The sequence below is a fragment of the Acinonyx jubatus genome, chromosome C1 (genome assembly GCF_027475565.1).
Source record: "Acinonyx jubatus isolate Ajub_Pintada_27869175 chromosome C1, VMU_Ajub_asm_v1.0, whole genome shotgun sequence".
Lineage (NCBI taxonomy): Eukaryota > Metazoa > Chordata > Mammalia > Carnivora > Felidae > Acinonyx > Acinonyx jubatus.
Genome location: NC_069381.1, coordinates 35,931,113 through 35,943,989, shown reverse-complemented (window position 1 = coordinate 35,943,989; position 12,877 = coordinate 35,931,113). Strand labels below are relative to the sequence as shown.

Below are 12,877 nucleotides of genomic sequence, written 5' to 3'. Positions count from 1 at the left end.
CTCAGTCAGTTAAGCATCCAACTTTAGCTCAGATCATGATCTCACAGTTCATGGGTTTGTGAGTTCAAGCCCTGCATCAGGCTCTCTGCTGTCAGCACAGAGCCCACTTCAGATCCCCTGTCCCGCTTTCTCTCTCTCTCAAAAATAAATAAAAATATTTTAAAAACTATTTTTGAAAAGACAGTTCTTATGAACCTAAATAATACTGCTTATGGAGTTATAAATCTTATCACATAATATGAGGCTTAGTCATGTTGATGAATATATAATTAAGATTATAAATCTATGAAAACCAAATCTCATTCTCTACTGTCTATTAATTAACACTCTGCAAACTGGTTATACACTGAGGCTAGAGTTTAAAAAGGATTGTTTGAAAAAGGAAAGGTTATTTAGAAACTACTTACTAGCTCCTCAGGGGGAATTTTCCTAAGTTAAATTCAAAATCACTAATGATTACCAACAGCAGTGCACCAACAACATTTGGAGAGCATGATTCTGACCACTTATGTTTTCTTAAACTACAAGCTTAATTTTAAAAATTTAAAGTTTTACTAACAAGTCCTTTTTACTTTAAATGATACTTTAGTTCATGAAGCTTCTTTTTTATGGTCTTTAACTTTTAGTCTAAGTAGGAGAATTTTTAAATTTTTAAAACATATGCCAATCCTTCTAATTATATATTTCAAACAAGTCCAGTCTTCCAAGGTCTTGTTGAATCATTAATTCAATCAATGAGCATCCACTAACACAGATCCACTAACAATGATCCAAAGAAAGCCCACTGAAGAAGTATGTCTATTTAAGTATACCACACTAACTCCAGGTAAACACTAACATTCAGGGGAAGAAAATCTGAAGTGCATTCCCTCTACCCTGTGAGTTACACAAAGGCAGTTTAAGACAGATCAATGAATGAAATGGATTCTAGGACACTTCATTCCCTGGTTCCTTAACTTGCTGATCAATTCGCTCTGCATTTCTTCATTAAATAAGCCTGAGCAGCTCTTGGAAAAGCTACCCTGAAATGGAAGCCTTCTTCCATTGCCCAGCTTTGAAATCCTTATCTAAGTATTCTTCTATTTCTATTTTATTTCTATACTGGCCAACACAGAAATAAAATTAGGTCACACCTGAAAGGACTCAGGCTTGGATCTGCAAGGGCAGATCTGAGGTCCTGAGCTGACAGGCCAGGGGCAGAAATACAATACCCTCTCTAGTCCAAGGAGAAGATACTTTCACTTCCATTTGTTTCCCACATTCATGGAGCTTGTATAGGCAGCTTTGACAGTAAATTTAAATACACATTTGCTTTCAAGGCAGGAAAAAAGATCTTAATCATTAACCCAGTTCCCCAGGTACCTAAGCACCCCTAAAATGATATCGAACTCAATTTTCAGAACTAGAAGCTCCATAGGCCCCTGCCAGGGACCAGTGTTTTGACCTTGAATTTATGAAGCCAGCCCAGCCCTCTTGGCATCTCCAAAGCAGAGTCTTTATCCAAGCAAATGAAAGTGTGTTAGTTGGCATTAGTTCTTTTCCTGACATGTGCCAGTTTCCACTCAGAGACCCCAGCCTCCTTACTGAATCCGCAGACATGGTGCTCCCAGTCTCTCTCTCCTTCGTTTCATCATTTTCCTGGCTACTCAAGCTTTTGCCCTCTCACACTCGGGAGTCTTGGCAGGAAGTTCTCTCACACAAGGGGTATGCAGTCTATAAGCCAAAGGAAACTTACAAAGGTTTCCCAAACTTAAGAGAAAAATTAAAGCACTGTTCTTCTAAAACATAATATTCAGAATCCCCCCACCCCACCCCCACTGCAAAAGACTTAAGAGCCCAGGAGGCAGCAATGAGGCACAGTGAGGAGTCCCAGATCCCAAATGAATCAGCTGTCCTCTGATCTGCCTGACATCATTCACACTCCGCCTGTAACAAATCAGAGCGTCAGAGAGCACCTTGTTCCTCCCCAGTGACAAGCACCAAACTCCCTCCCCCACAAGTCAGTTGCAACCTCCAACCCTGAGGCCTGGTAGCAGTGAAGACTCTGGCAAAACCGTAAATACCAACTTGAAAACTCACACTGTGACAGAAATGCCATTAACTCTGGAGGTGTGGGCTACTATAGAACAGCTGTTGCAGTGGGCGGTGGATTGGAAGAAAGAATATTAAGATCCCAAATTGGTAAATTAAGGAGCTAAGAATACATGGGCATTTCTGCAACATTATTCATTGCCAAGCACAGGTCAGGTGAAGTATTACAGTCTTAATGTTAGGACTCAAAGCATAGCCATTATTCAAATTCTGAATTTGACCGATTTAAATAAACTCTGTACTCCCTCCGTAAACAAAGTTTAACATCATTTTTAATTCAATTTCTATTACTCTCTAATCACTTGAATAAGTTTGTGGTGAGAAAAGCCATAGGAAGCTAAGAAAATAAGTCCAGAAAGTATTGGTTTAATTTCAACCAGTAACTATTAATAACATCATTTGCATGGCAGATGTTACACAAGACATTAAGGTAAGCTACAGAAGAACTCTAAAGAAGTGTAAGCTATTTAACCTTGTATGCTTTGTTTTCCCTATCTGTAGAATGAAAATAATTAAGGTACCTATCTATAGATTGTGGTGAAGATTAATATATGTAAAACAGAAAAGTGCCTAGCACAGAAGTGCTACAGAACCGTTAGCTATTATTATAGGTCTTGCCCTCAAGGAGCTAGCTCCCATTGTAGAGATCAGCCCAGACACACAAAAAACCATCTGACAAAAACAGCCTGGCCTGAAGAAAGCCAAGTGCTCAGGTAAAGCCAAGTGATCAAGCAGAGCTAAACAACAACAGCTAAGGGAGCCAGAGTAAGCAAAAGTCTTGGTCCCCTGCTTCAGAGCACCTGCCAACTCATTTATCTAGATGACAAAGTATGTCAAACTGTTTTTCTAGGGTAACATTCAAAGGATTAATTCATACCCCAACCAATACTTTTCAACTGCAGGTCACAACTCTTTATTAACTCATAAAATCATTTCAGGAAGTCAGGACCAACATTTTCTTAAAAGGAAAACAGAATGAAATAGAATAGAAAATATCAGAGTGCTTCACACAGAACTGTTTTATGAAATATGTATGTTTGTGACATCTATTACTGGTAATACATATAAATATACAAGGGCAAACACATGTGATGGGCTGCAATATAAAATCTTTTTGTTATTAAGGGTCAGAGTAGGGGCGCCTAGGGGGCTCAGTAGGTTAAGCATCTGACTTCGGCTCAGGTCATGATCTCATGGTTTGTTAGTCTGAACCCTGCCTCAGGCTCTGTGTCCATAGCTCAGAGCCTCAAGCCTGCTTCAGACTCTGTGTCTCCCTCTCTCTCTCTCTGACCCTCCCTTGCTTCAATCTCTCTCTCTCTCTCTCAAAAATAGAGTTTATTAAAAAAAATTTTTTTAAAAAAGGGGGTCAGAGTCTACAAAATTTGAAAGTCACTGTTCTAATTACCCAAGCAAACTCGCCCCCACCTAGTAGCTACAGACACTCACTCTTCCTTCCATGTACTAGTCCATCACTTGGCTTTCACAGCTCCTATTTCAGAATCCCCTGTTTTCTATAAGTCCTAATGAAAATGGAAACACTCTGAAATCTACAACCTCTCAACAAGTAATTATCAGGGTCAGTCACAAAAGCCCACACTCCCACAACTAAGAAACCAACCATGGTCTATCCCCATCTCAGGCTAAGTTAAGGCCAGCCTTAAGTTTCTAATCAACATTGTCCAATCTCTAATACCCAAGCCCATGCTCCTGAACAATAATAATAGTAATATATAATGATGACATAACAGCAACGAACATTTACACATTTGTAAGTACTTACTATGTACTCTATTCTAAGCACACTACACATAATACCCAGGTAGTCCTCATCACAGTCCTATAATATATGCGCTATTATTATTCTCATTATTAAAAAAAAAAAAGAAGGCAGCACGAGGATGTTAAAATCATGCCAGTGGTAAAGCAGAAAGTACCCTTTCTTCAATATATTTGCACCTAGTTATCCTACATATGAACTATGTATGCTAGCCAGAAGTATTCCTGTCTTCAGCCAAGTTGGTGAACTGAGGTAATCTCTAGAATCAATGTAATGAACCATTTTGCTATAAATACCTTTCAGCAGACGATTCTGACAACAGCAGCAAATACACTTCTCTCTAGCCTGCTGTGCAATAATAAATTGGGAGAGGAGGCAGAGCATGGAGCTCCTTAAATAATGCTAAAGGTTAGAAAATATTTGATTTTTAGAGAATGGGAGTCATATTTTATGTCCTTCATCTAACCCAAAGAAGGCATCACTCTTACTCCCAGAGTTTAACATCCCCACACAAAGCACTTTCTTTAAACTTACTGGCATTATAATACATTTGTGCCAATATCCCTGTGGCTGTGTCAGCACTAGGAGGGCTTAACATTTCCCTGGGACTGGATAGCATTCAACAATTTGAGGTATGGAAGATTAAACATCTGCTTTTTCTTATTTGTTCACACAACTATTTATCAACTGCATTACTACCCTTAGGCCAGGCAAGAAGGGTCTCTGCCACAGGCTTCTCACTTTAGCAGTTCTGCAAAATAACAAATAGCACAAAAATAAATTCATTAAAGAAATGAGTTGCTTCTATCACACTTGTGACTTACAATTCTGTACTGACAAAGTAGAACCCTAAAAATCCATTCTCATGACTTACACTGTTCAAACCTCAGGAAAACAGTTGCCCACATGTTTCTTCCTTTGTATTTTTTAAGAAGACAACCATGTCAGATTGCTGTTATGGACTGTGAAACTGCAAACTTCAGAGAGAGTTCTGCTGAGATTATAAAGTATCTGAACAGCAAAGGGCCTTAGAAGTAAGCAAAAAGACAAATTAATTAACCTGTCAAATCCTTCCTCCTCTCAGATAACATGAATAAAATAGATTTCTTGTCTAATCCAAGTATGGTTCTAAATACAACCCAACAACTATTTACTTAATTTCTTTCTGTTCCAATTCATGGTTCTAAAGATATTTATCATTTACCTCAGTATTCATACCAGAGCACAGGGCAGCTGAGGAACATTTTGCAGAATTAAGGAATTCATATCACCAGTAAGTTTATTTATGTGCAGGTCTAGACATAACATATGTAAGGCCAAAGGCTAATTTTTTATGCTGATAATTGTATAGTTAATGCTAAAATTAAAATGTTATCTATAAAACTATACTTAGGAGCACCTGGGTGGCTCATCAGTTAAGTGTCCAACTCTTGATTTCGGCTCAGGTCATGATCTCATGATTCATGAGTTCGAGCCCCATGTCAGGCACTGTCGGCATGTAGCCTGCTTGGGATTCTCTCTCTCACTCTCCCTCTGACTTTCTCTCTCTCAAAAATAAATAAACATTAAAAAAAAAATACATACTCAGATGTATCCAGAAATCACAAAATTTTTAAATTTTTTTAATGTTTATTTATTTTTGAGTGAGAGACAGAGTGTGAGCAGGGGAAGGGCAGAGAGAGAGAGAGACACAGAATCGGAAGCAGGCTCTAGGCTCTAAGCTGTCAGCACAGAGCCCAATGCGGGGCTCAAGCTCACGAAATGTGAGATCATGACCTGAGCTGAAGTCAGACATTTAACCGACTGAGCCACCCAGGTGCCCCGAAATCACAACATTCTTAAATTTAGGGTAAATAATTTAAAATACTTAAAAAAAAAGTAATTTTAAAAGCATGAAAATTTTCAATTTTTTACTTTACATTTTTATAAAAATATATTCAAACTTGTGCTCACTTTGGCAACACATATACTAAAACTGGAATGATACATAGATTAGCTGGCCCCTGGGCAAGGATGACACACAAGTTCAGGAAGCATTCCATATTTTTATAGTTTGCAATATATTTTTGAAAACTATAAAATATATGTATTCAAACTTGATACTCTCTGAATACAATTACATTTTCTTTTTAAATCCTATAGATCATTATAATAATGAGTACAAGATATAATCATGACAGAGATAGAAAAAGCAGGAAAGTAGAACTTAAGAAATAAAAAATCTACAAATAAGTTGTACTGCTTAAATTAAAAAACAAAATTAACGAAAGTGAACAGACTTCACTGCACACAGAAGGCACACATACAATTATTAGCACTAAAGAAAAGATTGAATAAACAGGAAATAAGCCATCATAGTCAAAGAACAGAAGTAAATGCCAATATAGATGCATGTATAATTGTTCTTAATATTATCTATTTAATGTTTAGCCAAGTAGAAAGGTGTTTTTTTTTTTCCTCCTGTGGTTTAACAGCAAAGTGATCACAGAAAATAAAGAAAAACTTACAGGTTTAATGTAAATTACTTTGAAATTTGATGCTAAAATGACTAAAGATTTCAGCTGGTTGAAAAATGATGAAACAAATGGTCACTAGCAAGACTGAATGAAGACTGAAATGATTAATTTTACTGGAAAAAGTAAGAAAAATCATACCTAACTTTAAATATATATATATATATATAACTCAGTTCTATAGATTATAACAGGGACAAAAGTCATGTTAAACAACTTTGTTATATGTAATAAGTTATCTAAGGAGGAAAATGACAAAGTACAAATGACACTTTCATTAACTTGAAACAAAATACAGGTTCTCACTTATGAGAGAACTAAGAAAAAACTCTCAATTTTAGGCATTAAGACTGTCAAACTTTCACCTGCAACTATGAGAGTTATGGAAACAAAAGTAGTTAGTCTGCTACAAAGCCCTACAAAACTAGACAAACTGTATGAAGGAGAACAAAACTAGCTATTCTGCTACAAAGCCCCATAAAACTAGACAAAGCATACGAAGCAGTAGTTTTCAGGCACTGGGAAAAGGCAACACAAAAATGCAAACCCAGGAAAAGGGGAAACATCCCAGTTGTCCCAGCCCTCTGCTTGGGAACACTTTTCTTACAGAGGTACAGACAGCTACAGTTCAAGCAAAATATAGTAGTTCCACCAGGCTGAGAAGGCACCAGTTAGAATGCAGGGTAGCTAATCAAACACACATTGAACATACATCAAGAAAGACCACAGGCTAGACCATAAAAGAAATCTCAAGAAATTTCAAAAGACTGAAATCCTATAAAGCATGTTATCTGAACACAACAGAATTCAAAATCAATTACAATTTTTACATAATTCCCCAACATCTGGAAATTAAACCACACTTCTAAATATGCTATTGATCAAAGGTGAAATGACAAAGGAAATTAGAAAATAATTTAGATTAATTTAAAATGAATACACAACATATCAAACTTTATAGTACGCAGTTAAAGGAGCACTTAGAAGGAAATTATAGCTTTAAATGCTTACATTAAAATGCTTACACTAGGGGCGCCTGGGTGGCTCAGTCGGTTAAGCGTCCGACTTTGGCTCAGGTCATGATCTCGCGGTCTGTGAGTTCGAGCCCCGCGTCGGGCTCTGTGCTGACAGCTCAGAGCCTGGAGCCTGTTTCAGATTCTGTGTCTCCCTCTTTCTCTGACCCTCCCCCGTTCATGCTCTGTCTCTCTCTGTCTCAAAAATAAATAAACGTTAAAAAAAATTTTTTTTAAATAAAAAAAATAAAAAATAAAATGCTTACACTAATTTATGCCTCTAGATTAAAAACTGAAAAAAGAAAAGCCAATTAAAATTTAAAAATCAAAATATAAGAATACATACAAGTAAAGGCAGAAATCAATGACTAAAACACTGTCTGTCAACTACATCTCAATTAAAAAAAAAGGGGGGGGCAGGAACAGAAGAGCCCTGTCCTGAGGTCTAGAGGCAGCCTCAATGGTTTAGGACATGCTTCTAAAAGGAAATCAATGACAGAAAACAAAAAATAGAAAAAATTAACAAAGCCAAAAGTGGGTTCTTTGAAAATATTAATAAAATTAATAAAAATCCCAGTAAGACAGAGGCACCCAGCTGGCTCAGTCAGTTTAGAGCCTGTGACTCTTGATTTTGGGGTCGTGAGTTCAAGCCCCACATTGGATGTAGAGTTTACTCTAAAAAAAAAAAAAAAATTCCTAGTAAGACAAATCAAGAAGCAAAGGAGAGAAAACACAAATTACCATTCTTAGGAATAAAAGATGGGCTATCGCAACACTTCAACAGACAATAAAAGAATGAGAATACCAGGAACAACTTATGCCAATAAGATAAATTAAAAACCTCAAGGGGCACCTTGGTGGCTCAGTCAGTTAAGCGTCCGACTTCAGCTCAGGTTGTGATCTCACAGTCTGTGGGTTCGAGCCCGGCATCGGGTTCTGTGCTGACAGCTCAGAGCCTGGAGCCTGCTTTGGATGCTGTGTCTCCCTCTGTCTCTCTGCCCCTCCCCTGCTCACACTCTGTCTCTCTCAAAAATAAATAAACACTAAAAATTAAAAAAGAAAAACTCAAAAAATATCTTACCAAAATTGACTTAAGATATGGACAAAATGAATTATGTTAAGTGACATAAGCCAGACATAAAAGGCCAAATATTGTGTGATTCTACTCACATGAAGTACCTGTAATAGGTGAATGCATAGAGACAGAAAGTACAATAGAGCTACCGGAGGCTGGGAAAGCCTTATTTCTTAAAGGCTACAGAGTTTATACTTGGGGTGATGAAAAAGTTTAGAAATATAATGGTGATAGTTGCACAACATTGTGAATAAACTTAATGCCATTAAATTGTATACTTGAGAATGTGTATAATTAAATGTTATATGTATTTTATCACAATTTTTAAAGTAAAAAATAATTCAAAAGGGACTAAGACCCAAATGTAAAAGCTAAAATTACAGAACTTCTAGAAGAAAACACTGGAGAAAATCTTCATGATCTCAGGACATGCAAGGATTTCTTGGATGTACATAGGATGAATACTCACAAATTGAACTCACAAAAAATAAAAATTCACAAGCTAAACAATATAAAAATTAAGACCTTTTGCTCTTTGAGAGCGCCGAATCCTAACCACTAGACCACCAGGGAGGTTGACCTTTTGCTCTTTGAAAGTTACCGTTGCAAATATTTTTCAAAGGAAAAAGGCAAGCCATAGACCGGAGGAATACAGTCACAATGTATCTGACAAAAGATCTATATCTGGAATGTATAAACATCTCTTAGTAATAATAATAAACTACACAATTCATTTTAAGTGAGCAAATGACTAGAGCACACATTTCACAAAAGAAGATATACAAATAGCCAATTTGTACATGAGAAACATGGTCAACATCATTTTTCATCTGGCAAATACAAGTTAAAACTACAGTGAGATACCACTACCCACCCACTAGAATGACTAAAATTTAAAGTCTGACCATAACAAGTGTTAGTATGGATGTGGGCCAACTAGAACTCTCAATATCACTAGAGGGAGTATAAAATGATACAACCATTTTTGGAGAATTATGTAATGGGTTTTACAAACTTAAACACTTAACATTTACCATTTGATGGGGAGACAAAAACGAAAGAAATCTGTTTAGCAGTTTGGCTCTTTTACCTTTTAAAAGATTAAAAATAATTTAGTCAAAAGAATTTCCACATACCAGATGTAATGAAACTGACATTGCAATATACAGAAATTAAAGCAAGAAAATATAATAAGTACATCTGTATCATGTATTCATTTTCTATCAAATAACATATTATCACAAATATAGCCACTTTAAACAAACTTTCATTAATTTCAGTTTTTGTGAATAAAAATTTAAGCACAGCTTAGCTAGGTCCTCTGCTTAGGGTCTCACAAAGTGAGACATTCACAGTGTTGCCTAGGTTGTATTTTCATAAGGGAGGCTAGGCTGGGAAAGAGTCCACTTCTAAGCCCAGTATTGTAATTGGCTGAATTCATTTCCTTGTGGTTGTAAAACTGAGGGCCCTAGCTGCTTGTTGGATATCAACTGAAAGCCACCTCACCTCCTAGAAGCTACTACAGTTCCTTGCCACATGGGCTTTTCCAACACAGCTGCCTACTTCATCAAACAAGTACAGTCTCTATGGTGAGCCTACTAACTACAGAGTCTTACATACCATAAAATAGTCAAAGGAGTGATATCTCATCACCTGTACTATGTTCTGTTGTTCTGTTAGAAGCAAGTCAAAGGTAGTGTCCACATTCAAAGGGAGGAGCAACACACAAATGTGTCAACACCCAGAGGAGAAGGAAACCATGGGGGCCACCTTAGATTATGTTCACCATACATGACTATAAAGAAGAGTCACTGCCAAATAATCCTAAACTGATCTCTATAGACTACTTTGGAACCAGCAACATTATTAAGATTTAGTATGAACATACTGCTATTGTTGGTTTTGTTTATAATATCCCAGCACTGAAAAGATTAAAGAAGACCTTAACAAATGTTATAAGGCCCTAGACGTTGCTTTTAAGAAATGGTGAAATTGCAATAAAAGTGACAGTAATTTATAAGGTGATATTACAACATTGTGCAATATCTTCCATGATGACAATTATTTATGAAACTTCATCACAAAGTTTGATGTGCAAAATTCATGGTTCATCTGCAGAATAAACACCCCCTAAATAGAACTTATTTTTTAATAATGTTAAGAAATAAAATGCCTCAAGAAAGTTAATTTGGCACTTGTTCAAAGTGCCAAAGATAACAATCTTTGTTACTTTGATCAAAGTAACAAGATAACAACAATTTTTGTTATCTTGATAACACAATTTTTAAAATTTTAATATATCTTATTTAATGTAATATAGTATATTCAAAATACAATTTCAATATATAATATACAATATTGATGAATTATTTAACATTTTTTCCTAGTTTTATTGAGATATAATTGACATAAAGATAATACCATTTATTTTAAACAATCTTAATTACAACATAGTGATTTTGCTGAAATAAAGCCAAGGAAAAGTATAGGCATTTTAACAATTTATGAATTGCTTGCCTTTATTGCTCAAACAGATGAGTATCAATATGGGGACAATATTAATGAAATTATGATCCTTGATATTTTGCCAACTTTCAATCATAAATATTGATAATGGAAAAATTGATAACTGGTTATAACATCTGATTCCCTCATTAATGATGAGGCCTTTTTTTTAATCTTTAAATGTTTTCATTTTATATCTAGATAAGAGCCATGATTTTCTTTTTTGGAAAATTACCTGTTAAACAGTACTGCAAGTCCTCCACCAAAATGCCCAATGGATTCACCTCACAGAGCCACAGATGAGAAGTGTACCTCATGTGGGCTGCCCACACATATCTTTTCTTAACTTCTAAAGGTAAATTTTAAGTGGCAATCTGAACTTTGCTGACTCTCTACTTTTATAAGTTTAATTTTCCTCTATATAATCAGGTTTTGTGTTAGGTTTGTTTATGGCTAAGCTACTCCCATTGCTGGTAGCAATGATTAGGGTACTATTTTAATGGCTGGACCACTCGCAGTTATATACCTCAAAAAAATGAAAACATATGTCCATAAAAAGACTTGTACATGAGTGATCATAGCAGCTTTATTCATAATATCCAAAAACTGGAAACAACCCAAATATCTACCAAACAAATAGTGGTATATTTACACAAGAAAATACTAATCATTAAAAGGAACAAGAGTACTAGCCCCACGTTGGGCAGTATGCTGACAGCTCAGAGCCTCGAGCCTGCTTCAGATTCTGTGTCTCCCTCTTTCTCTGCCCCTCCCCAACTCCTAATCTGTCTCTTTCAAAAATAAATAAACATTAAAAAAATCTTTAAAAAAATAAATAAAATGAACAGGAGTACTTGAGGAACATGAGGAAGCCTAATACAAAAGAGTCAATACTGTATGATTTTCACATACGAAATTCTGCCATAGGCAAAACTAATCTATAGCCCCAAAAAGCAGATCAGTGGTTGCCTGGAGCCAAGGGTGGAAGGAGAATTGACTGCAAAACCATGCAAGGTATGTTTTGGGTAATAAAAATATCCTACATATTGATTGTTGTGGTAGTCTAGTTACTTCCCAAAGGCCCCACCTCCAAATACCAGAAGATTGGGGGATAGGCTTCAACATCTGAATTTTGGGAGGACACAAACATCTTTAACATACTTAAATAATCTCAAAACTTAGCACCTCAAAACATTATTATTAGCTCTTGATTTTATGGGTTGACTATGATTGGCTGGACAGTCTGAGACATTTTTAAATGTTTACTTATTGATTCATTTTAAGATAGCAATGATAAATGCACTGCATGTTAGTATCACTTTAGGAATGCAAGTTGGTACAGCCACTCTGGAAAACAGTAGGGAAAAAACTAAAAATAGAACTACCTTACAACCCAGCAACTGCACTACTTAGGTGTTTATCCAAGGGATACAGGTGTGCTGTTTTGAAGGGACACATGCACCCCCATGTTTATAGCAGCACTATCAACAATAGCCAAAGCATGGAAAGAGCCCAAATGTCCATCGATGGATGAATGGGTAAAGAAGATGTGGTATATATATACAATGGAGTATTTACTCAGCAGTCAAAAAGAATGAAATCTTGCCATTTGCAATTACATGGATGGAACTGGAGGGTATTATGCTAAGTGAAATTACAGAAAGACAAAAATCGTATGACTTCACTTATATGAGGACATGAAGAGACGAAGAGACAAAATAGATGAACATAAGGGAAGGGAAATAAAAATAATATAAAAACAAGGAGGGGGACAAAACAGAAGAGACTCGTAAATATGGAGGACAAACTGAGGGTTACAGGAGGGGTTAAATGGGTAAGGGGCACTAAGGAATCTACTCCTGAAATCATTGTTGCACTATATGCTAATTTGGATATAAATTTT

General features: G+C 36.1%; 1 protein-coding gene and 1 non-coding gene across 17 annotated transcripts in view; one reads left to right on the top strand and one right to left on the bottom strand.

Moving 5' to 3' along the window:
- Positions 1-12,877, bottom strand: part of MAST2 (microtubule associated serine/threonine kinase 2) — a 227,256-nt gene that overhangs the window by 99,982 nt on the left and 114,397 nt on the right. Inside the window, exon 1 of one of the 16 annotated variants that reach the window (XM_027059315.2) lies at positions 1,585-5,448. The exons of 14 other annotated variants lie outside the window; for them this stretch is intronic. In XM_027059315.2, coding sequence (XP_026915116.1) covers positions 1,585-1,634 — 50 coding nt within the window. In that variant the 5' untranslated portion in view covers positions 1,635-5,448. Of the gene's footprint in view, positions 1-1,584; positions 5,449-12,877 lie in introns of those variants that run through there. One more of the 16 variants, XM_053213531.1, reaches the window with a different exon arrangement.
- LOC113599643 (U6 spliceosomal RNA) lies at positions 5,814-5,916 on the top strand. The gene has a single exon (XR_003420562.1). It is a non-coding gene; the product is annotated as a U6 spliceosomal RNA (small nuclear RNA).